At 39.0% G+C, this 26,798-nt stretch overlaps 1 protein-coding gene across 11 annotated transcripts in view; it reads left to right on the top strand.

Annotated features, from left to right (window-relative positions):
• ENOX2 (ecto-NOX disulfide-thiol exchanger 2) overlaps positions 1-26,798 on the top strand; it is a 299,140-nt gene that overhangs the window by 14,760 nt on the left and 257,582 nt on the right. Inside the window, exons 1-2 of one of the 11 annotated variants that reach the window (XM_055437791.2) lie at positions 3,493-3,626; positions 4,624-4,751. The exons of 5 other annotated variants lie outside the window; for them this stretch is intronic. Coding sequence is in view for 3 of the 6 variants with exons in the window: in XM_055437786.2 (XP_055293761.1) it covers positions 3,605-3,626 (22 nt within the window). In the remaining 3 variants the exon portion in view is untranslated. Of the gene's footprint in view, positions 1-3,485; positions 3,627-4,623; positions 4,752-26,798 lie in introns of those variants that run through there. 5 more of the 11 variants (XM_055437788.2, XM_088834184.1, XM_055437786.2 and 2 more) reach the window with 5 other exon arrangements.

Raw genomic sequence — 26,798 nt, 5'->3', positions numbered from 1 at the left:
TGGTGACAGTTGCTGAGAAGGAGCTCAAGTGGATTAGGGAACCACTAGTGTTTATGTTCTGGAGATTGAAATTAGGATGATGGAAACATTGCAATGGTTTTTGATGTATATGTTTATCTATTTGTTTTTATCAGGATTCTCTGATGCTTTAATTTACATTCTTGCTAATATGGGTTGAAACTGCTGCCTTCCACCCTAGTTTATTGCCTTTGGGGACATACTATCAGTCATGTTCTCTATGATCCTCACCTTTTGACAAAAGATCATCTTTCCTGTCTTTTCCCCTTTACTTTGAATGGCCCTTCTGAGAAACTTGGGAAATATGAATTTCAAGCTTAAATGTGTACAACAATTCAGTTGCAGTGCCCAATGGCAGATCAGCTTGATTCTGAAATACCGCCTTTGTTCCTTTCTTACCAGTGTGTATTTTAAAGTCTCAGGCTAGCTTCCTTTGCTGTAACTGAAGTTGGGCTGACAACTTTATTAGTGACCAGCCATGTTGTCTCACTGGAAAAGACTCTGATGCTGGGAAAGGTTGGGGGCGGGAGGAGAAGGGGACGACGGAGAATGAGATGGCTGGATGGCATCACCGACTCTGTGGACATGAGTTTGAGTGTACTCCGGGAGTTGGTGATGGACAGGGAGGCCTGGCGTGCTGTGATTCATGGGGTCGCGGAGAGTCGGACACGACTGAGCGACTGAACTGAACTGACTGATGCCACAGATGTGTTAGTCACTGAGTTGTGTCCAAGTCTTTGCGACCCCATGGACTATAGCCCACCAGGCTCCTCTGTCCTTGGAATTCTTCAGGCAAGAATCACTGGTGGAGGGTTGCAATGATGAGGCCCCCTAGAGAACTGTGTTTTACCTGCCTGGCTTTCCAAATGCCAAAGGAAAGTTCTGGTGCCAGGTCTACCAGTGCTTTTTCACGCTCTTGACTGTTTACCTAAGCAGTTGGAAGGCTAAGATTACAGCTATGGTAGTAAAAGGGCCATTTCTAGTACCTCAGAAGGCAAGCACTTTCTAGGAGGTGAGGTTTTGGATGATTCTAGCAAGCGTTTTTCTGCATGGGGGAAAAAAAGCTCTCACTTCAGATTCTTTCACTCTCCTTCCCTCCCCTCTCTTCTCCTCTACTTATCCATTTTCCCCATTGATTTAATATAGAATTTGGATACATATTTTACTGAAATTTTCAGTATTGGCAATGGCATTCAAGGGGGCAATTAGAAAAAAAAAAAGTTTTCTTTCTTCTCACAGGAAGTAGGCTAGGTACTTGTTTGAGTTCACTGATTGCATTGGAGGGAGCCCAGGGGAGCTGCCATCTGATATTTCTGCTATACTCCTACCTTTCTTTGGGCTGCTTCAGATTTGACCCATGTGGACAGACACACACTTGGGAAACCACCATACAGATGAAAATCAGGACATGTGGGATTTGGCTGAATCATAGGCCCCTAGACGTGGCCTGGATCATTGGCCACCCCAGGACTTCATGTACTAAAACTGTGTCCCAGCTGAAGCCAGCTGGTCACTGTATATATAGTATCAAAGCAGCTTGGAGCCTCATAAAGCATGACACTGGAGTTTTACCTTGTGGATTTAGATAATCAACCTGAATCTTTTTCCACACACTGGGCAGTAAGGATGTACCAGGTTAATAGGAAGATTTAACAAAAGGCGATGCTCATTGTCTAGTAACTTGCTGTCCAGATGGGACATAATACTAGACCTTACCAAAAATTGACTGACTTTTTAGAAAGGAAAGAAGGAATTAGAAGGCTTCCGTCTCTTTAATAAACTTTTGATGTATTATATATCAGATATTAAAGTTTTTCTTTTCAAAAAATTTTCTCCTGTGTAATTTTAAGAGCAAACACTACTTCCTTCTACTTTTAAAATTGGAGAATTGGATAATGTTTCATGAAAGTATATTGGTCCTTTCTTTTTATTTTCCTTATATGATAGAGGTGTCTCATTTCAGTCATTTAGGCAAGGTTTGTCTCAGGGTATAATAATAATGAAGTGAAGTCGCTCAGTCATGTCCGACTCTTTACGACCCCATGGACTGTATCTTACCAGGCTCCTCTGTCCCTGGGATTCTCCAGGTAGGAATACTGGAGTGGGTTGCCATTTCCTTCTCCAGGAGATCTTCCCAACCCAGGGATCGAACCCAGGTCTCCTGTATTGTAGGCAGACGCTTTACCATCTGAGCCACCAGGGAAGCTCATAATAATAATAATAATCCCATACAATTTTATAGTCCTTTACAGTTTACAAAATCATTCTCATAACTATTATTTCATTAGCTCTTCATAGCAATCCTGTGTACAGAATAGGTACAACTATGTATAATTTATAAGATAAGGGAACTTATGCTCCAAGAAGTTAAATGACTTGTCGAGGGTAACACAGCTAGAAAGTTGTAGAACTGGAACCTGAACCCAGGTTTCCTGATACTCAACCCCAGTACTCCTCCAGTTGTGTCCACTTTTCTTCGTAAGAGACTGTCTCCTTTTTCTTCCTACTCATGATTCTTTTTGAAATAAGTCTAAAAAAAGGTGCTTCAGTTTAGCAGATGAGTAAACTAAAGCACTTGTAAAATGCCTTCTTAAAGATCACCTATGGAGAGATTCCTGCACCTAACTCTTAGCTTCTCACCTTGAATATAACTGAACTATTTTTAGGTATACATATTGTTTTCCGGTGTTAAATATATGCACAAAAGTTGTGTAATCCATTGATTATAGGTATGAAAGCTGCACCTGGGGAATGGGACTAAGGATGGTTGGCTTAAAATAATTAGCTTCTTGCCTTTTTGTTAAGAGATGTTGTGTTCAGTATAATTTAATTTCTTTATACTTCCTTTGCTTCCAGACTTTTAAATACAATTCTTTAGGGGAAATTAGCAAATATTCATTCTGAATGTTGATTTATCAGGCACAAGGGTGGCTGGAGGAAAAAGAAAGCAGAGGGGTGACTTTCCATGCTCTATAAGAGTGGGCAGGCATTATTTTGTTTGGGGCTGTGAGCTAAGGTTCCTTCTAAGGCATGCAAATCGTAAAGTTCTGATTTGTCAACTGCATGCTGTTTCTTTAGGCACTGATGTATGAAATCCCGAACGAATTCTCCGATGAACATACTGCTAATTGCTTCTCCACCTGCTCTCCAACCTCCGCCACCCCACCCCCTCCACTCCCAATTCAGCCTATAAGTGTCCGTCATTGGAGATGGATGGTGACACATGCAGTAATAGCAATTCATAAAAGCCAGCTCCAGCCCTTGTCTTCAAGGCTCCTGGATTTTCCACTGCCTGCTTTTGTGTAAGTGAAGTGGATGGAAGTGCTACTGGCATCGGAATCCACCTCCCTATGCTCCGTTGCTAGAGCTCAGTTGCTCGGCTGGAGCTGAGCTAAACAGAAGCATCGGATCTGAGCTGAATTGTAGCTGTTTTTTTTTTTTTCCTCAATGGGGAGGTGGGTTAGGGGTAGTGTGTAGTGGGGGTTTGGGGTGCTTTGGCTTTTCTTTTTGTGAAGAGAAGAGGTTAAGGGGAGAATACCTCACGGTAGGATATACAACGTGAAACAGTTCCCTGAAGAGTGTCACGATGTTCCTAGTCCAATATTCAGGTATAGTATGTTTTATTTCATCTGAAAATTTTCTTTTGTTTCAAAGTGCATTCCTTTCTTATTTTGCCTCCAGTTCAACTGTACTGAAGGACAAATAAGGTTCTAATGAGCTAAACAAAATAGCTGCATAAAATATGCCTGCCCCTAGCTATAATGTTTGTAGCAGATTGCTATGTAAGATCTGGGTTCTCTGTTAAATTGGTAGTCCCGATCCCTTAATTGTGCATGCTTCTCTGCTGTATTCTTGTATTGAATTTCTCAAGTCTTATGTCTGCAACTGGTAGTCTGTGATCTAGCCTAGAGTCTTTGCACAGAAGACAGTGCTTTGGAAGCAAAAAGCAATTTTTAAAACACTTAGTATGTTGTGTTTCTCTTGAATTTATTAACTCCTCTATTTGTTAATTGGTTGTCTAGATTTGAGATATAGTTAAGAGTAAGTAAATTTCAAATAGGAAGCATTCCAGAACACATTTGTTTGGTAAATTTATTTTTATTTCATTAACTCAGATTGATAAACATTATATATTATTGTTGTTTGTTCTCCTGGTAGAAAAAAAAGTGCTGAAAAGAGCAAGTCTAAACATGCCAGCTCCAAACCATCTGTATTGTAAAATATCATTGGACCAGAAGTGTTCTTTAAGTATTCTCTTAAGCTTTCAGAAACATATTGGTCCATAATAACGAAGAACTTGGAGACTGATCAGGTATTGGTGAATGTTGTTTGAAAGGCTTCTTATATAGCACTTAATCAGAAAGGATCCTCCCAAATAAAAAAACCTTGAGAAAGTTTCACTTTCTTGCCGAGCAGAACAGAAGCTTAGTTTCTACAACCACATGTTTTAATAAGTTTGAATATCATTTATTGTCAAGGGCTTACACCTCCATTCTTGCTTTATTGTCCTTAAAATATTGTGCTCCTGTGCTTAAGAGCTAAAAGATCATGTTCTGTTTTGATACGTGGTTTGACAGTTGATTTCGCTCCTCATTAATTGGACAGCATGCAGATGATGTGGAGAAGTGAGTGAGTGACAATATTTCAAGGTTACGCTGAAGAGCATACAGTGAACCTTAGTGCCTGGACCAACAGCTGCTGAATTGAATTGTCTGCAATTAAAGCAACAGCAGGTTTGTGTAGTCTCCCTGCAGCCCGTTTATTTGAATTTATAGCTTCAGTTTCTTCTTTGGGTAGCGGTTGGTTTGTTTCACTAAGTGTTGGAGAGTTGTGCTTGTTGGATGTTTTCTCCATACTCTAATGCATGCTTGACTCCAGAAGAGCCGTCTCTGTACCATTTTAATGTGTGAAGTTGTTGAGGTTTTTCTCTTTGGATTAAAACCAGAGATTATCTCGTTTTCTCCACTGCAAAATTAAATAGATATATTTTCATGGAAAATACTGCTTTATTCAATAAATAGAGATTTCTCATGGACCTGTGTTACTGGTTTAAATTTCAGGCAGTGAAAAATGCTGGAAAATGTTATGTTACTGGAATTTCTGTATCTGGAAAGAACTTCTCTATGCTAATAAAAATGTTTATGTTAAAAAAAAATGACATTATCTCTTTGCCATCTCTGAATTCCAGGGTGACCTAATGAATAACATCAAAGCTAACTAGGTGGCTTTTATGACTGAATTGTAATTGTATACTAATAGTGAATACTTGCTTAATTTCATCATGGTTGTTTACTCTATTAAAAAACAACTTATAATTACTATATAGTTGTTGGTTTTGATTCATAGTGAATATAATGTAAAACATTTACACAATTATTTTACATATACTTGATCAATCTTTTCTCATAACCACCCTGTGTGAAGTCAAGTGGCATAATGATCTCCATTTTAGAGGTAAGAAAACTGAGACTTAGAGGATAAGTAACTGGCCTGACGTCTCACATCTAACAGGTGGCAGAGCCCAGACTCAGTGGTTAATTGATGTGAGTCAAGAACCTGTGCTTTTTCTCACCCTTATACTAGGCTGCCTCTCAGTTGATGGGTCCAGGGTAAATTTGACTTAATCTACTAGTCAAGAAGACTAAATTCAGTCATTTACTTAAAAAAGTGTTATCTGATAGAACTCTAGAGATTTTTTCTGAGCTATTTTTAGCCCAACATTTATTTTAGTATGTGAGTGCTTTCCAGATTAATTTTATAGATTATGTGGAAAAACATTAGTGTTTTGATTAATTTATACATCAATATGAATGAAGGTAGAGACTTGTAAAGTTATTGAGAAGTAAAATGTTGTCCAGTTGAAAAGGTTAGTGTGGAATATTTTCCTTCTAAAACAATCTCATTTGTTTTTAATATTTCTGCTCAACAAACATATACAATTGTTTTGGTAAAAGTATGTGTATACTTTAAAATATACTGGCCAAGTATGAAGGGCTTATGTTTTAAAATTTTAGTTTTTTATCCAGGTCAATAGAAAAGATATACATCTGGCTCAGTTTCACACTTTTCTTTCTATTTTTATCTATCTACCCATCCATCTATGTATGTATGTAAAAATGGATGAATTTTCTCATCTTTTAAAATTCCCAAATGGTTTCTCAATTTTAAATTCATTCATTTAAAGGGGAAAAAGCACAGGTTCTATCCCACTGAAAGGAATACTGTTTAAAACTGTGTTATCACTTCAGCAGAAAAACCCAGATACTTGGGTAGTAATACTAGTTCTCTGGTGAAATATTCTTTAAAACCTCTTCAGGAAACATTCTTGAAGCACTCATTCTTTGACCTGAATTTATTAGAGACTGTGCCATGTACTGGGGAAATGGCTGGATGCTCACATCATAGATAACTCTTCCTCAGCATTTGACAATGAATATTTGAGAATGTTGTCAAGAAAATGAGTCAGAAAAAAAAAGAAAAGAAAATGAGTCAGAGATAGGGCATGTATTGTTATGACCTGTTTATGAGACTTTCAGAAAGATGGTAATAGAAATATTGTCTCAGCTACCATGTAATTAGAATTTATCCTTATCTAAGATATCTTTCTACTTTAACATATCTTAAAGCTGTATGATTTCCTTCTAGCAAAAAGGAAGGGAGGATAATATAAAGCTCCTTTATCATTAGTTAACTTAAATGGAATCTGACTTTTAAAGAAAATACAGGAGGGAACTTGAGGGAATGGGCGAAGGTTAGAGGGAAAACTAGGCATGTGCCTGGAAGCACCATGTTAAGCTTGGTTTCAGGTGGTGAATTTCCTGTGCAGTCAGAAGCTCTGGCTAACACCCCTCAATCCATTCCACTTTTTGGAAATGTGCACTTTAAAAATAAACGAAAAAGACCTTATTAGGATTTTTAAAGAAATTGATTTTTTTTTCATTGGTGAAAGAAAGTCTTTCGTCTGCAAAATAATCATTTTCCCCCCTGCTGTTTGATGCCAAGAAAACTTAGAGAGGGAATAGATTTCTAGGTTCTGGCTGTTTAGGCTGGTTATCTGGTAGATTTTTCCCTTCAGTATACCTTTGAGTGTGCTTTAGGAAAGTGTAAGGCAGGTCTTACGAATGGGAGTATACGGTTAGTTTATACCAGCCAGTATTATGCTGGAGTTGACTTGCACTAGCTTACTTAAGGGAAAGCACTAAGAATATTTACAAATTGAAAAGCTTACACATATCTGTCTTTTTCCAAAAAGGACTTAAGATACTCATTTTAAGCAATATTAAGGTCTGCTGCCTAAGCAGGATAGTGTACTGCAGATGTCCCCTGGGCTGCTAAACTATACTGATCACCACACCTTAGTTATAACACTGATGCCTTCAAGGGTTATTGAACATTGAATACAGCACAAATAAGTGTGTCTTTCATTTATACACACACAGGATAATACTAGCTAACATTTATTGAGTGCTTACTATGTACCAGGCCATGTTATAAATACCTTATATGTATGAACTCATCAACCTTCACAGCATTCCTATGAGGTAGGTAATATTATTTCCATTTTAAGGGTAGAAAAAATGGGACACAGAATTTAAGTAACTTGCCTACAGATTGCACAGTTACTAAGTAGCAGAATCAAGATTCAATTACAGGAAGTCTGACTCCAGAGCTTATACCCTTAATTACTATGCAATATATGGTATATCTTAAAGGGCGCTTCACTGAAGAAGCTATTTGCTCACTTGTGTGCCACCCATGGAAGGTACCCCATTGTCCATACCTTCAAAAGTCATGGACGGTGTAGAACTATCTGCTCACCAGACTACAAGAATTATACTTTCTTTCTGACCCTAATTGCTGGTACTTTCTACTGCCAAAGTCATGATGGATCATTGCATTCTCAACAGCTTCTAAACACTGCCTCTACTCACGCTCTTTCTTCAGAATTTCAGCTTTAAGAAGTCTCTTTCATATTCTGTTGCTTCTCTCTTGATTCCCAGCTTTTTTCAAGAACAAACATTGTCAACCCAGAGTACAGTTTTTCTTTATGAAGCCAAATGACTAAATCATAGCACATCTTCCTAGCATCCATTCTCTTCCCATTTCATTTTATGCCCAATTGTTAGTGTTCTTCCTAAATGCAGATCTTATCATATCACTACTCTCCTCAAATAAATTCTGAAGGATTTTTTTTTCCCAGACAGGCATTCAGTGCCATCCATGGTCTTGTCCCAATTACTCAGAATGCATCTATACCCCTATCTCCCACTACACTGCTGCTGCTAAGCCACGTCAGTCGTGTCCAGCTTTGTGAGACCCCATGGACTGCAGCCCACCAGGCTCCTCCATCCATGGGATTCTCCAGGCAAGAACACTGGAGTGGGTTGCCATTTCCTTCTCCAATGTATGAAAGTGAAAAGTGAAAGTGAAGTTGCTCAGTCGTGTCCGACTCTTCGCGACCCCATGGACAGCAGCCTACCAGGCTCCTCCATCCATGGAATTTTCCAGGCAAGAGTACTGGAGTGGGTGCCATCGCCTTCTCCATCCCACTACACAACCTTTTCTAAATCCTACTCACTAGCCACTCCAGATCACTTGTAGGTCACCAGGTATGCTCCAAATTTTCAAGCTCCTATGCTTTTTTTCATGTTCTCTACATTTTAACTGCCATTGTTCTACCTTGCCTGTAATTCCAGAGCTACTCAACGTTTAAGGTTCAGCTGAAATGACACCTGCTACTATATTTTGATCTCTCTTACTCCCCTAAATTGAGTTCCTTTAAGTTAAAAACCTTATTTTACTAATCTCCTAACATATAGTCTAGTACCTTGTACATACTTAGCATTTATATGCAGTATTTAGATCTCCAGAAATTACACCACCAAGCTTTCCTCAGGGCCTGAGAGTTCCAGAAACTGAATGGCTATATAGTTTTTGTCATGCATAGATATTCTGGAATATTCTATTCAAAAGATTTGTTTCTAGCGTGTGTCTTCTTGATTTTTCTCTCTGTATTTATCCTTGCTTGGATCTACTACACCTTAAAATCTCCTTCTTTGCCTCTGTGGAACAGTTTCCACTTTTGAAGAGAGACAAGAGCTTGCCTGTGTACACATATTAATACTTTCCCTTCCAAGTAAATGAAGCAGAGTGTGTAAACCGATCACTGGAATTTTTGATGCATAATCACAGTGTTTCTCAAAATATGGTTTGAGGACTACCCATGTCAGCATTACCTAGGACACGTGTCTAATATGCAAATTCCTAGATGTTCATTCCAGACCTATTGAATCACTCTCTGAATTATCTGCATTTAGCAAACTCCACAGATGATGCTTTTGTACAACTGAATTTTGAAGACCATTGTCCAAAGTCAAAAGTAAAATGTTCACTCCTAATCTATATTCTCTGTAGATACAAGCATTAATTAGTTGTGGAAAAACTATCATTGAAAATGGTTTGAATTATTTGGTCTAAACTCAAAGTCTTGACCTTGTGTCTAGCCCAGTGATAATGTGATGTGATGATGTAATAACCTGTATCTTTACCGTCCAACACATGTGTCTGTTGACCACTGAAGTGTGGCTACTGAAACTAAGGAGCTGAATTTTTAAATTTTACCTAACTGTAATTAAACTGAAATTATAAATACTTACACGTGGCTATTGGATGCAGTGTTGGAAGTGCAGCTCCAGAACACTTGGCTCTCTAGATGGAATAATCCTCTTATGGGTCTCGAAGGCTACAGTGATCACTGTATGGATCAGAAATCAAACAGGAACATTGTTTCCTTTGACACATAGGACATTGCATTTCTTTTTTTAGGAATTGCTTAAATATTTTTAATGTCCTAAAGTGGATTATCCTCAGAAGTGATTTAACAAATTATGGTCTCAATTAAATTTAAATGAGATCTACATTCTACACTTCTATCAGTGCTATTTTTCTATTCATATTGGCTTACTATTGAGAGTTAACTGTTAAGCCTTGATTTCTAGGGATAAGAAAGTAGAGTTAATCAGGAGAAAGAGCTCCTGATTCCAGTGTTTAGGTCATAGACACTCTTTACACATTTTAGCTCTCCTAGACCCTTCAAATATCCTCTTTTGCGTTGATCAGCCCCTTAGCCACTCATTACCCATTACTTTTCAGCTTCCATTTCTTTCTCTGACAAATCTTCTTTGAACCAGTAATGTACCCCTTTCAGGATGATTTCATTAGTTAAATAGCACTAATACTTTGGAAGAAGTGAATCAGAAATGGATTGCAGCCTCTACATAAAGAGACATAAATCTAGGCACTCTTGTTATTGGGTGAACTTCATCATGTGTATTAGTTATACTTGGTGGCTTTCTAAAAAGAACCCTGTGTCAAAATATATAGTACTGAGAAAAAAAACACATAGGCAAAATAATGTACTTGACTATCGCTATCTGTGGAAACTATATGATAAATAATTAGGCCTGCTTGACCTGCCCTCTGTTGCCTGGATCCCAGTTCTTTGTACTCTTTTCAGTTGCTAAAATTTTAGCACATCCTGAAATTCCCTTCTCTCCTTTCACATTTTTCACTTTCTTTAGCTGTGCTTTCTGTTTTCAGTGGACAGGAGACCACCACCTCCCTTTTTTTTGTACCATTCAAACTCATTCTCAGCATCTATTGTTGTATCCAGCCTCACTGAACTGCCTAGAGCAGTTCAAAACGGGTGTTTTAAAGTGCCACTCAGGGCCACCCTGGGGCACTCTGCAAATAGGTTCTTTTGTTTTGAGGACTAAAGAGATAGTGCCACAGCTACAGTTTCGAGAGAAATGCATAAAGACAAACCCCACTTGGAACTAAAGGAAAATTTTAACCCCTTGCCTCTCACTTCCCCAAAACTACATCTCCAATTTTCGGTGACATTTTTACTTTGGTCTAGGACTGATGCTAAAGCTGAAACTCCAATACTTTGGCCACCTCATGCGACATGTTGACTCACTGGAAAAGAGTCTGATGCTAGGAGGGATTGGGGGTAGGAGGAGACGGGGACGACAGAGAATGAGATGGCTGGATGGCATCACCGACTCGATGGACATGAGTTGAGTGAACTCCGGGAGTTGGTGATGGATAGGGAAGCCTGGCGTGCTGTGGTTCATAGGGTCGCAAAGAGTCAGACACGACTGAGCGACTGAACTCAACTGAACTGAGGAAGCTAGACATTTCAATTTTCAATGAAAAAGTTCACTCTAATCAGGATGCTTCATAATTTAAACCAGAGTAGAGAAGAAGGAAAATAAATTTTAAAGGTATGTTATAGGACTCTGCTGCTGCTGCTAAGTCACTTCAGTCGTGTCCGACTCTGTGTGACCCCATAGGCGGAAGCCCACCAGGCTCCCCCTTCCCTGGGATTCTCCAGGCAAGAACACTGGAGTGGGTTGCCATTTCCTTCTCCAATGTGTGAAAGTGAAAAGTGAAAGTGAAGTCGCTCAGTCGCGTCCGACCCTTAGCGACCCCAGGGACTGCAGCCTACCAGGCTCCTCCATCCATGGGATTTTCTAGGCAAGAGTACTGGAGTGACTTGCCATTGCCTTCTCCGAGGACTCTGCTGCTGCTGCTAAGTCACTTCAGTCGTGTCCGACTCTGTGTGACCCCATAGACAGAAGCCCACCAGGCTCCCCCGTCCCTGGGATTCTCCAGGCAAGAACACTGGAGTGGGTTGCCATTTCCTTCTCCAATGTGTGAAAGTGAAAGTGAAGTCGCTCAGTCATGTCTGACTCATAGCGACCCCATGGACTGCAGCCCACCAGGCTCCTCCATCCATGGGATTTTCTAGGCAAGAATACTGGAGTGGCTTGCCGTTGCCTTCTCCGACTCTGCTAGTATCTTTTAATAAGTTATTTCATTTAATCTTCATTAGCCCTCCCAGTAAATGTTGGTTGTCCTCCTTACCCAAGGCTATTCTTGTTGTTTAGTCACTCAGTTGTATCTGACTCTTTTGCGACCCCATGGACTGTAGCTCAGCAGCCTTCTCTGTCCATGGGATTTCCCAGGCAAGAATACTGGAGTGGGTTTCCATTTCCTCCTCCGGGGGATCTTCCTGATCTCCTGCATCAACAGGCGGATTCCTTACCACTGAGCCACCAGGGAAGCTCCACCCAAGGCTATATATACCACTAACCTTTCTACAGCTGTGTGTCCAGACTCTGAAGTCTGTTGCTTTTTACTTAGATATATACTTAGGAATATGGTTGTATTTTCCATCTCTCTTTGTGTATGTGTATGTGTGAGAGAAGAGCGAAAGAGAGAGAAGGATAGAGCAAGAGAGACAGAGAGACATACACACAGAGACACACATACACACAGAGAAGGTTTTAGTAGGAGAAGGTAAAGAAAACGCTCCCTGTGTTAACTGTCTACCAAACAGGTATTGGGATGTACCCAGTTAAAGCTTCTGATGAGGAGGTTGTAAAGAAAACCATTTTTAGATTCTTTATAGACTTTACTCATTTCCATTCCCATCCCCTGTGCTAGACTAAATATGGTTGGCATTTTCCTAAGCACTGCTTTTTGGTTTGGAGGTGGGGCAGGAACTACAAGTAACTATAGCTCTAGTATGCTTTCCTGAGTCAGGGAAACTTGCCCAGCTTCTTCAGTGGAAGTTGTACAATCTGTATTTACCTAAAGTTTTTGAAGAGTGTAGAGATTATAAAATAATTGTAACAATCTATATTAAATAAAAATACAGACTATTCTGGGAAAATTTTTCGGCAGCATATTACATTTTTGTCCTGGTTATAAATAACACACACATAGATCATCATTAAAAGTAAATTTAATTCATGCTCTTTAAAGTCTACAGGTGATAGGAGATAGTAAACTAAATTAAGAGTGTGCAATTGATATGGCATTTAAAAAGCCAATATGGTTTTGAGTAACTGACATAGATATGGGCAAATAACTTCTTAGAGCAAAGTAGTGAGAATCCCTTTTTAATTGGTAATAAGACTGTACCCAAGTTTCCATTCTCTGGAATTGAGATGCTTGAAATGGAAAAGAGCAATTGAAATGCTTAAGGGATCTAGGGAGAGTGGTTTATGAGGGTGGGATACAAAGTAAATACAATAAAGACAGCTTGAGTAGTTGGTGAATATTGGTGCCCATGGCTATTTTGAGTGGTGTGAGCAATAAAGAGCTCAATCTGGCAGAAAATGGATAAGCCCAGGCAGAAATATGACCATTGGAGAAATGAACCTGGGATCCTAGTAATATCTTTCCCCCTCCCAAATAGTGTTCCTGAGTGCCCTACCCATGGGCCTCATGAGGCTTTTAACGAGAAAGGAAAGAAATGGTCTGGGAAGAAGTGTTCTGGAGGAATTAAAGTGACAAGACCATGATTATTTTGTCAAATATTTACAGCTATTTAAAATAAAAAGAACCCCCACTTTATAAGAAACTTTCCAGAACATTTCCTTTGCTGGCCTCACGTCAAGCTCAGATGAAGCACAAGCTGTAAAGAAGAATCTCACTCTAACATGGAATATGATCCAAGGCAATGCCCTTTTTGTAACTTCTCCATGGGGATTTATGACTGGAAGTAACAGAAGGGCTATGTTAGAACATTAGAACACAGTTCTAAGACATGAACCCTGAGGTTGGGATTTATAGTAAGGCTCTGGTGTATGTGAACCATGAACTTCCAGATGTTCAAACAGGTTTTAGAAAAGGCAGAGGCACCAGAGATCAAATTGCCAACATCCGCTGGATCATGGAGAAAGCAAGAGAGTTCCAGAAAAACATCTATTTCTGCTTCATTGACTATGCCAAAGCCTTTGACTGTGTGGATCACAAGAAACTGTGGAAAATTCTGAAAGAGATGGGAATCCAAGACCCCCTGACCTGCCTCTTGAGAAACCTGTATGGAGGTCAGGAAGCAACAATTAGAACTGGACATGGAACAACAGACTGGTTCCAAATAGGAAAAGGAGTACCTCAAGGCTGTATATTGTCACTCTGCTTGTTTAACTTCTATGCAGAATACATCATGAGGAACGCTGGGCTGGAAGAAGCACAGGCTGGAATCAAGATTGCTGGGAGAAATATCAATAACCTCAGATATGCAGATGACACCACCCTTATGGCAGAAAGTGAAGAGGAACTCAAAAGCCTCTTGATGAAAGTGAAAGAAGAGAGTGAAAATGTTGGCTTGAAGCTCAACATTCAGAAAACGAAGATCATGGCATCTGGTCCCATCACTTCATGGGAAATAGATGGGGAAACAGTGTCAGACTTTATTTTTGGGGGCTCCAAAATCACTGCAGATGCTGATTGCAGCCATGAAATTAAAAGACACTTACTCCTTGGAAGGAAAGTTATGACCAGCCTAGATAGCATATTAAAAAGCAGAGACATTACTTTGCCAACCAAGGTCCGTCTAGTCAAGGCAATGGTTTTTCCAGTGGTCATGTATGGATGTGAGAGTTGAACTGTGAAGAAAGCTGATCGCCGAAGAATTGATGCTTTTGAACTGTGGTGCTGGAGAACTCTTGAGAGTCCCTTGGACTGCAAGGAGATCTAACCAGTCCATTCTAAAGGAGATCAATCCTGGGTGTTCATTGGAAGGACTGATGCTAAAGCTGAAACTGCAATACTTTGGCCACCTCATGGGACGAGTTGACTCACTGGAAAAGACTCTGATGCTAGGAGGGATTGGGGGTGGGAGGAGACGGGGACGACAGAGAATGAGATGGTTGGATGGCATCACCGACTCAATGGACATGAGTTTGAGTGAACTCCGGGAGTTCGTGATGGACAGGGAGGCCTGGTGTGCTGTGATTCATGGGGTCGCAAAGAGTCAGACACGACTGAGCGACTGAACTGAACTTAACTGGTGTACTAGCTGGGCACTAAGTACAAATTCATTACAGATGTTTCCATTTGAGATTTTTGATACAGAGTTTTTGTGTATGCCTAGGATGTCAATGAGCCAGGATAATTCACTGCTTAGCTACTACCTACTCTATGTGTTACCTATAATTGACCAATCCAATGCAAGAAGTACTTGAACCTGTTCAGCCATTTCTGATCCTACATCACTATTGGTAAGCTGCACCTTCCAGGATATTAAACTGCCCCTTGCTGTTGCGAAACAGATGATGCATAAGCAGATTTTCTGTTTGTATCTGAACTTCTCTTTTTTAGTATCAAATCATTCCCAGTAGCTCTAAACTGTGGTTTTAAATCTAGATCATAATGGACCACCTGACAAATGATTCAACTTTATGATCTCAAGTTAAAGTTATTGACAGAGAGAAAAGCATTGCAGAATGGAGTGCCAGTGTCTTATGGCATTTGTGGACTTAGGCCAAAATATTTGAAAACTTCAGCCAAAGGGTTCATTCTGAAGCCTTGCAAGCAACTTCTAAAAATCAGCAGACTGCACATTCCATATCTGGTGAAAAAATAGGGGAGGCTGGGAAAAGAGAAAAGACAGAGTCCCAGATAATTTGTATTAATTACTATTAGTATTAAGTACAGTGGAGGATCCAGTTCTTACTGATATTTATAGGCGCTACCCTTAAAGCTGTAGACTACAAAAAGAATAATCTAATAAACAGGCCTGTTGCTAAATGATTCTAACTGTAAGAAATAGCCTAACCCACAATATCAAGTTTTATTATTTCATAGGAAATCACTATTGGGATTTATGAGTCTAGTGGGAATATTTAGTACTTATTTATTCCTGGCTAATGAGGAAATGATTAACAATGAGAAGAAACGTTTACAGATGAATATTAGAAATATATGCATTTTAATAGAACCTTGGGCTTATAAGAAACCTTAAAGGCTATCCAGTCACATCTCCCCTTTCCAATACATACATATGCAGTCTGTTGTGTGAACCATCTACTCCATTCTCAAGTGATCATCCAACTTATGCTTGGATATTTCCTAAAATTTGGCACTTTCCACTATGAGGTAGCATACTGATCTTTGAATAGCTTCAGTTATTGAATGTTTGCATAAATAAGCCCAAATCTCTCTCCTTGCAGCCTCCACCCATTCCTCCTACTGTTAGGCCTCATGTACAAACTACAACATGATTTGGGCCCTCTGGAGTTGTATTCCATGGAGGCCCTGATTCTTCTTACCCTTTGGAGCGTGCACCAAACAACCTTACCCTGCTTCCATATGGTAACCATTCAAAAGTTGGAAAATAATCATGTGCTTCCCAAGTGACTAATTTTTTTATTAACAGTTTTATTGGGGTATAATTTACATAGCATGTAATTCACCTGTTTTTATTTAATGATCTTTAGTATATTCAGAGTTATACAACCATCATTAAAATCCAATTTTATAAAATTTAATTTTGTAACATTTTTGTTGTCCCCCAAATAAAGTCTGAGGGTTAACCACTATCTCCCTTTCCCCTCATTCCCCTCAGTGAGACAACCACTAATCTACTATGTCTTTATGGATTTGCCTATTCTGGATATTACATATGAATGGAATCATGAAATGTGTGTCCTTTTACATTTGGTTTCTTTCACTTAGCATAATATTTTCAAAGTTCATCCATTTTATAGCATGTATCATGACTTCCTTTTTATAACAACATGCTATTCCATTGTATTGCTATAACACATTTTGTTTTTTCGTGAGTTGATGGACATTTACATCACTTCAACTCTTTAGCTTTTGTGAATAATGCTGTTATAAGCATTCATGTATTTTTTGTGTGTGAACATATGTGTTCATTTCTCTCAGTATGTGACCAGAAGTCATATGGTAACTCTACACCTGACTTTTTGAGGAACCATCAAAATCTCTTTCCAAAGTAGCCACATTATTTTTTAAATCCCACCAACAATGAATAAAGATTCCAGTTGCTCCACAATCTTGTCAATGCTTATTATTGTCTGCTAATAATAAGCAGCGATTCTAATAGGTGTGAAGTGGTATCTTGTGGCTTTGCAAATATTTTCTACCACTCTGTAGACTGTCTTTTCACTTTCATGATGATAGCATTTCCAATTCCAATGAAGCAAATTTATCTATTTTTTTTTTCTTTTGTAACTTCTGTTTTGCTCTCGCATATAAGAAACCATTGCCTAACTCAAGGTCAGAAAGATTTACTCCTGTTTCCTTCTAAAAGTTTTACATTTTCAGTCCTTACATATAGGTCTGTGATCCATTTTTAGTTAATTGTTGTGTGTGATGTGAGGTCAGGGATCACCTTATTCTTTTGCATGTGGATATCCAGTTGCCCCAGTACCGTTTGTTGAAAACACTATTCTTTTTCCATTGCATGATCTTAGCACACTTGTCAAAAATCAATTAGTGGTAAACATAAGGGTTTACCCTTATGGACACTCAGTTCTGTTCCATTGTTCTACATACCTGTCCATATGCTAGACTGTCTTGATTGCTATAGCTTTGTAGTAGTTTTTGAAATTGGGAAATGAGAGTTTTCCAACTTTGTTCTTTTTTTTTTAAGATTGTTTTGGCTATTCTGCATCTTTTACATTTTTATATGAATTTTAAAATGTGTGTGTCAATTTCCTTAAAAAAAAAAGCCAACTTGGGCTTTGAAAAGGATTGCATTGAATCCATAGTGTAAATGATTTTCTAAAGGCACAAACCTCACTTAAAATGAGACCCCATAAGGAGTGGCTCTATACACAAAGTGAGACTGCTATAGACATAAAGCTTATACCTTTTATTGATACAACTAACTTTTGGTTTCTAAAGTAGCCAGAATCCACGTGGTGTAAATATGTAATACAAGACAATCAAATGAAATGCCCTGTTCTGTGACAAACATGTCTCTTACTTTTGACTGAGGTTCAGAAGGCAATGGCAAGCCACTCCAGTGTTCTTGCCTGGAGAATCCCAGGGACGGGGGAGCCTGGTGGGCATCCATCTATGGGGTCACACAGAGTCGGACATGAATGAAGTGACTTAGCAGCAGCAGCAGCAGCAGCAGTCCCATCTAAGGCTGAGCACTGAAGAATTGATGCTTTCGATTTTTGGTGCTGGAGAAGACTCTTGAGAGTCCCTTGGACTACAAGGATATCAAAACAGTCAATCCTAAAGGAAATTAGCCCTGAGTATTCATTGGAAGGATTGATGCTAAAGCTGAAGCTCCAATACTTTGGCCACCTGATGCGAAGAACCAACTCATTTGAAAGGATCCTGATGCTGGGAAAGATTGAGGGCAGGAGGAGAAGTGGGTGACAGAGGATGAGATGGTTGGATAGCATCACTGACTCAGTGGACATGAGCTTGAGCAAACTCCGAGAGATAGTGAAAAATGACCATGAGGTCACAAAGAGTCAGACTTGACTTAACAACTGAACAACAGCAACCACAAGTCCTATCTAAGTGAAGAAACCAAGAAATAGAGTTGAAGGAGAGAATTACCTAACTCAGAGATGATTTCATTTCATTCAGCCCATCCTGGAGTGCAGGCGTGTATGTGTGTGTGTGTGTGTGTACTTGTGTGTATGTGTGTCAGTGTCAGTGTGGTGGTGAGTGGCTGTGTATGTGAACTCTATGCATGTTTCTGTTTTAGTCTTTGTGCACAAATATGTACATATGTGTATATATTTGTGGTTTTTCTGTTTTGCTTTTATTTTTGAACCCTAGCAACGATACCTTTTGATAACGGAATAGAGTGTTTTAGATAAGCTTTTGGCATTTCATCCTTTTAGCTGAGCTTATTGAAATTTCAGAGTTATACTTGAATTTGGCAGTCCCACCTGTAAAGGGTGTTTATAATCTGTTTTATTTCTCTGCTTTCCTTCCTCTACTGTATTCTGTTGCTTGAAACTAGTTTCTCCATTTGCTTCTTGGTTGCTAAGCTACAGCTCCATGTGATTTTCATAGTTTGACCTACCTCCCTGCACTGCTGTGATCACCTGGGCTGCCAGTCTTACACTGCTGGTTTATTGGCCTTTGTCCTTTATTCCCACCTTTTACTACCAAGAGGTCAGTTGTTATACAGAGCCTTTCTTTTTCTTGACTTTTTTTTTTTTGCATAACCTTTCTACTTCCCTCACACATATCTCAGGTAGTGCCAAAAATGTTTCCCAGTTACAGATGTAACAGAGTGTTTGCCATTCTAGGCCATGGCAAATGCTTCTCAGAATATGGAGAATAGAACCCAGTTCTTAAGAATGAAAAGGATGCGATCAGGATTTTAAAGCTTACAGCTAGAAAGCTAGTGTTGTGTATTTCCTCTAGCTTTAAGGAAAAAAAAACACTTTACTCTCTTCTGTCCTTTCTTTTGCTTTCTTTCCTTTCTTCATTGTTCTCATTAGCATGGTGATCTGCTGTGCAGAGGTGGATTGGGAATGAAGGTAGTTGGTAGTAGTAAGTCTAGACTGATGGTAGATTGGGAATGAAGGTAGTTGGTAGTAGTAAGTCTAGACTGATGGTGAAATCAAGTAGAGAGGGAATATACTACCTTGGGGAAATAGCAGAATATCAGAGGTTAGGGAGACATAGCTTGAAAAAGATTTCTTGGAGATACTGATATGATCTTCAGTAAGTATTATACCACCCTAGTAAAGAATCACCGAGATAAATAAAAATGACTGCTGTATCATTCATAAATGTTTTATTTTTATTAACCCAAAATGACTTTCTATATCTTTATCACTGTTTTTGCCTTACACAATAAAACAGAAAAAAAATGCTGAAGAAAATAGAAACTTACAACAACCAACTTCACAGATGGTTTCCAGTATTTGCAGTATGCTATATGCAGGGGCCCAGTGAGGTAAAGAAGTTCTTATAAATAAGGGAAAAGGCATATAATACTGTAGTGACCCCGTATATCTTAAGTTCTAGCAGATTATGTGGAGCAAGAAAACATCACTGTCTGAAATGGACAAAAAGAAGAAAAATGCTCTGGATTGCAGGGGCAGGGGGCTCTCCCAGCTTCAAAATGCTTTTTCCACATAATTGTACTAATTAGAGAGTGTGTATTGGTTGATTATCTCCTCTTTTAAGATACAAATGTCTCATGGAAAGATTAAACCTCAATCATATTTTAACATCAATTACTTTAATCAGATACTCTGATCAATTCCTATCTGAGGTTTCTATTCCCCAGTGGCTTAGAAAGGAAAGTATAAGGGAGGTATGTGCATCTCTTTATCGTCTCCTTTAACTGTTTGATGGTATTATGGGGAGAGACTTTCAAAACACTTCTATGATGATGAACTCAAGTGTTGAAACAGGATGAAGGGGCATGATTAGATTAATTTGATTCTTAGTTTGTCCTCCTTCTTCACCTCTCTAAATCTTCTCCAACTTAACAAACTCAAATTATTCACATCATGGAAAGCCTCCCCATCTCCTCCCAGCTTACACTGATTTTTCTCCTTCTCTGAATTGCAACAGTATTTACTATCTATACCACTCAATCCAATGTTCAATTAGGTATGTATGTCTCCTCCTATTCTTTAGTGAGTTTATATGTGGCAAACGTGTTCTTTTTATACAAGACTAGTGATGTAAGTGTATTATAAATGACTGTTGGAAGGAAGTGACTGTAAGCTCTTCAAGGCAAGAATTGTACATTTCTTATTCCTTCTTTTATTGTTTTCCATGGCAAATAGGATAGTATATTTGGATCTAGGGAAAAGTCAACTGTAACTTCTGTTTTATGTTATATTGTTATCTACCATAACACATACATTTGCAAGTAGATGCTGTGAAAGATATGCTTCTAGAAATGGCTTCAGTTACTCTGCCTAAGTTACTCTGGCAGCATTCTTTCCCTGCTTTGTACTAGCCTTAGCTCATGGCACTGGCCATTCCTGATGACTAAAGCCTTGATACTATCTCTTTCTCATAATGAATAGTGGGAGCACTCAGAAATGCCATTAGGTAGCTTTGTGAAATATGATAGGAGCACTGAAGAAAAGAAAGTACATTAGCTCTCTCTATAATTTTTCAGATTATCAATGTGTTAACTAACTTTATTGTGGTAATCATTTCACAATATGTGTGTGTATGTGTATATGTATATATCTATCTCTATATATATATCATCACATTATACACCTTAAACTTACAAAATGTTTTATGTCAATTGTATCTAAATAATTTTGGGAAAACATCTAGACCTGATAATATTAATAGTTATTTCTGTGTTAAAGTTCTCTCTGGAGAACATAGAGGGGATAAGTTTGTTTAGCAAAACCATCCCTTTTCTTTGGCATAGACTCAAGAGGGCAAACAAAGAATACGCTTCCAGAAAGATAGAGCAGCTTTTAATTCTCCTTAGCAGTTGCTGGAATAGTAAAATACAGTAGCCATTGGCAGAGTGTGTGTTAAAGGGATTTATATATTTAATCATTTCCCCTCTGCACCTCCTCACCCTTGTACTTTTTCCCTGTAACATCAGGTAGAATGCAGTGCTGACGATTGCTTCTCTTTCCCCCAGTTGAAGTTTAAAATTATGAACACTGTATAATGAAATGGTGATTTTTATTCTGTCCTGGTGGTAAAAAGGGATTTGCTGACGTGTAAAATGAGACAAAGATAAATAACAAACAGATGTTCTCACAAAATGTTCATTAAATCCCTGCCTAGTAGATGATGCTAGATTACATGTGTTCAAACTCTAAATGTGCTAGAGAATAAGGAGCTTTTATACCTTAATGCTCAATTTAGGAAAGACTATATAGCTTTCTCTGTAAAAAATCACAGTAATCAGTGACTTATAGTTCCTTCTTCATTTCAGAGTGGCTTGTCATGACTGTTTTTAAACTTTTCTTATTGATTTTGACAGTTCCAATTATATAAGCAGACATCACCTTATTGAGGGATTATGGAGTGGGTTTAAGCATCCTGGATTATAAGGCCCCAGATAGGGTTTATCTAGCCTGTTGAAGGCTTGTGCTTCGATCATCTTTAAAGGACTATCTGCCATGAGGAAGTGCTAGTGATTGTGAGGGAGTAAGGTTAGGAAGCGGGCATAGGAACAGAACCATCCTCACTTTATTCTTCTCACTCTTCCATAAAACGTAGAAACTATAGTTCTTGACGTAGTGTATTGCTTACCACAATGACTCCCTGCTACTGGTATGCTGCTGTTCTGCCATGTTAAGTGCTAGGCAGGTGTTAATTTTTGATGAGTTGTAATATGTAGTTTATGTTCCCAAGATGGGAAGGAATATCAGCTTTACCTGGGGAAGGAGATAGCTACAGGAGATAGCTACAGAAGGTAGCTGAAAGCGATAATATTTGATCTGAATCTTGAAAAGTGGTAAACTTGGTAGAAAAGAAAACAAAAAGCATTTTGGTCAGAGAGAATAGCATATACAAAGACACAGAATCCTAAAACAATATAAGCAACTTTGAATGAATTCCTTCTGATTCAGTTTGTCTTTGTGCTTCAGCTTCCTCCTCTGTAAAATGGGCTTAATAATGACAACCTATTTTATATAGTTGTGAGGACTAATGAGTTAATATATGTAATGTGGAGGAGTTCCTGGCATGTAATAAGTAATTTAAAAGTCTTAGCTCTTATCATGACATTAATAGCTGAAGTTTGGCATTTGGGTAGGAAATTGGAGAAAAGCGAAACTAAAGTACTAAGTGCAGAGGGACAGGTTATAGACTGTGCCAACTTGCTTCAGTTGTGCCCAACTCTTTGCTACCCTGTGGCCTGTAACTCACCAGGCTCCTCTGTCCGTGGGATTCTCCAGACAATAATATTGGAGTGGGTTGCCATGCCCTCACTGTGTTAAGAGATATGTATATTTTCGTTTTACAGGATTGGGAACAATTATGGAATTTTAAGCTGAGGTTTCAAATAAGTAACCAAATTGGCACATTAGGTATCTGTTCGCCTTCTGAGAGATAAACCTCAGAGTGGCAGGAAAGGTAGAGTATTTGTGGAAATTGGAGCCAGAGGATCAGTTATATGATTATTGCAGTAGTCTAAGTAAGAGTATTGCAATAGTCTAAGTAAGAGATGATGGATAATCTAAAGTAGAAGATTGGCAGTGGAAATGGAAAGACAGGTGCGAATTCAAGATATATTTCAGAGTTACTAAGTATCACAGACTGGCAATAACAAATATGTTCTGTTTGGCCCATGCAGTGTTTGAATTTGAATGCCTATAGATGGAACATGTATTCTCTAGTTTGACTTGAGCTTCACCACTCCCTAATGTGTGACAATATGGATGTTATCACAATATCATAAATTGATGTTGCCTGCTGGCCATTTATGGATGAGGGAGAGAAGCAGTTAAGGATGGTCTCTAGATTTCTAGATTGAGTGACTGGATAAACAAAAGTACTAACAGCCTAGATCAGGAATTCAGGAATATGAAAGAATTTGAGAGAAAAGAGAAATTATTGCTTTGGTTATATCAAGTTGGAAGTATCTACAGGATATTAATCAAAAACATAGATCTGAGGGTCTGAAGATAAGTATGCATTAGAGATATAGACTGGAGAAATCATTAGTTTATAGGTCATAGCTGAAACCATTTAAGTAAATTAGGTATGCTGCTGCTGCTGCTGCTAAGTCACTTCAGTCATGTCCGACTCTGTGTGACCCCATAGACGGAAGCCCACCAGGCTCCCCCGTCCCTGGGATTCTCCAGGCAAGAACACAGGAGTGGGTTGCCACCTCCTTCTCCAACGTGTGAAAGTGAAAGTGAAATTCGCTCAGTCGTATCCGACCCTTAGCGACCCCATGGACTGCAGCCTACCAGGCTCCTCCATCCATGGGATTTTCTAGGCAAGAATACTGGAGTGGCTTGCCATTGCCTTCTCCGAAATTAGGTATACTAGAGTATATTTAGAATGTTAAAAGAAGAATGAGCTCAACAAGAAACCAATGAAGTGACCAGAAGTAATGCTAAAGAAGGGAAGAGTTCCCAGCATAGGGTAGACCTCAAAGAGTAGACTTATAGTGTAGATTCAAATGTAGACTCATAGTGTATGAACACTTTGACTGGTTCTCAATGTGTGGATCATGAATCCCTGGGCTCCCCAAGACTCTTTCAGAGAGTGTGAGAGGTCAAAAGTGTTTTCACAATAATTCTAATGTTATTTGTCTTTTTCCCTGTGTTGACATTTTAACTATTGATGCAGAGCAATGGTGGATAACCTGCTGGTGCCTTAGCACAAATCAAGGGAGTGGTACCAAATGTTACTTGTCAGTAATTGTATTCTTTACTACCACACACTCACAGTTAAAGAATTTCATTTTCACTTAATAATGTCCTTGATAAACTAGTAAATATTATTAATTTTATTAAATATTGATATTTATGCACATATCCTTTGAAACAACTTTTTTGAGGTATAATTGACATACAAAGAACTGCACATATTTAATATTCATAATTTTATTACATACCTTTTTAATAATCTATGTATCAAAATGGGAAATGTGGATAGAACACTTCTCATACATTCTGAAGCATGAGTATCTGGAGGTAAAGCAAGTACTTTACATGTTTGAGTTGTAAACTGAACTACAAGATTTTTACACAGAATTTTAATTTTACTTGAAAGAACCACTAACAAGAACTAACTAACAAGCAATGATTATTCAGACCTGGGTATTTGGCAGCCATTTTCTCAGAAATAAAGTAAGCCTGTCACTTTAAGGAAAATAACTGACAGTATTTGTTGTCAACAATAAAATTTGAGCTTTTAAGTGAAAATTAGAATTTTGGAACACTTGAATCTACTAGCAGAAACTTGAGAGCTTCCCAATACTAACCATCTTTTCTGATGAGAGTGAAATGTTGCCACTATGAGCCGTGAACAACACCAGGATTCTTGGCCTCCGGAGGAGAGGAATTTGATCCGAGGCCAGTGAAGAGGCTTGATCACTCGGAGCTCTTGTGTAATAAACTTTTATTAAATTATAAAAGAGATAGAGAAAGCTTCAGACACAGACATTAGAAGGGGGCAGAAAGAGTACCTCCTTGCTAGTTTATAGCAAGAAGTTACATACCTATTGCTGCTGCTGCTGCTGCTGCGTCACTTCAGTCGTGTCCGACTCTGTGTGACCCCATAGACGGAAGCCCACCAGGCTCCCCCATCCCTGGGATTCTCCAGGCAAGAACACTGGAGTGGGTTGCCATTTCCTTCTCCATATATACCTATTAGCAAGCTGCTAATTAGAGAAACGAAATGGCTCAGAACTCAGGGAGTTGCACCAGGCTCCTCACCCACAACATGCATTTTGAGATAACATTGGCACAAGGTGAGTTATCCCATAAAACAATTGACATGAATCTTGAAGAAAGGTGATTTCCAAGCAAATACATAGTTTCACTAACACAACTTAAGAGAAATGAGTAAAACATACTGGTTTGAGCCATTATCGGTTCTGAGTCTTAGGCAGAACTGATTTGAAGAAAGGCAGATTCGAGGTGGATGAAACTGGAGCCTATTATACAGAGTGAAGTAAGCCAGAAAGAAAAACACCAATACAGTATACTAACACATATATATGGAATTTAGAAAGATGGTAACAATAACCCTGTATACGAGACAGCAAAAGAGACACAGATGTATAGAACAGTCTTTGGACTCTGGGAGAGGGCGAGGGTGGGATGATTTGGGAGAATGGCATTGAAACATGTATATTATCATATGTGAAATGAATCGCCAGTCCAGGTTTGATGCATGAGACAGGATGCTCGGGGCTGGTGCACTGGGATGACCCAGAGGGATGGGATGGGGAGGGAGGTGGGAGGGGGGTTCAAGATGGGGAACGCATGTACACCTGGGGCGGAGTCATGTCAATGAATGGCAAAACCAATGCAATATTGTAAAGTAATTCAGTTCAGTTCAGTTCAGTCGCTCAGTCGTGTCTGACTCTCCGCGACCCCATGAATCACAGCACGCCAGGCCTCCCTGTCCATCACCAACTCCCGGAGTACACTCAAACTCATGTCCACAGAGTCGGTGATGCCATCCAGCCATCTCATTCTCCGCTGTCCCCTTCTCCTCCCGCCCCCAACCTTTCCCAGCATCAGAGTCTTTTCCAGTGAGTCAACTCGTCGCATGAGGTAGCCAAAGTATTGCAGTTTCAGCTAGCCTCCAATTAAATAATTTTTAAAAAAAAATGAAGAAAGGCACATTCTAAGGTAAATACATAGTTCATTAACGTAGCTTAAGAAAAACATTTCCACAAGAAAAACCGCTTTGGTTAGCTCAAGGTTTGAGAAAAGTTAAGTTCAGGTGGAACCAGGTGTCATCGTGGCAACACAGAATTTTAAAAGAAACCTCCTTTTAATTTTGTATAGAGAAAGGAAAGAAACCATCTGACACTTGTAGTTTGTTTTCTCCTGCCTCTTAAGAGAGAGGAAAAAAAACGTCTGACACTTGCAGTCTATTCCCTTGCTTGGGGATCCTAGTCTTCCTGCCTGGTATTCTCAAGATCAGCAGTGATGTTAACTAATGTAGTTTTTAAAATATTATGTAATCAGCCACCATTTGGAAGATCTACATAGCTCAGTGAAACACTATTTTTCAAATGATCCATGCATGATGTTGTAAAGTCATGCTTGGGTAAAGATTCATTTAAAGCATAAGGCTGGGGAACTTCCCTGGTGGTCCAGTGGTTAAGAATACATTTTCCAATGCAAGAGACACAAGTTCAATCCCTGGTCAGGGAACTAAGATCCCACATGCCCTGGGGCAACTAAGCCAGTGAGCCATAACTAGAGAGCTCACCTGCCACAAGGAAGAGTCCACATGCTACAATAGAGATCCAGAGCAGCCAAAATAATTTTTAAAAAAACTAA

Source organism: Moschus berezovskii, chromosome X (assembly GCF_049115385.1).
Source record: "Moschus berezovskii isolate FMDL1 chromosome X, NW_MosBer_1.0, whole genome shotgun sequence".
Classification (NCBI taxonomy): domain Eukaryota; kingdom Metazoa; phylum Chordata; class Mammalia; order Artiodactyla; family Moschidae; genus Moschus; species Moschus berezovskii.
The sequence above is the reverse complement of the archived record's forward strand: the minus strand, read 5'-3'. Positions and strand labels throughout refer to the sequence as shown.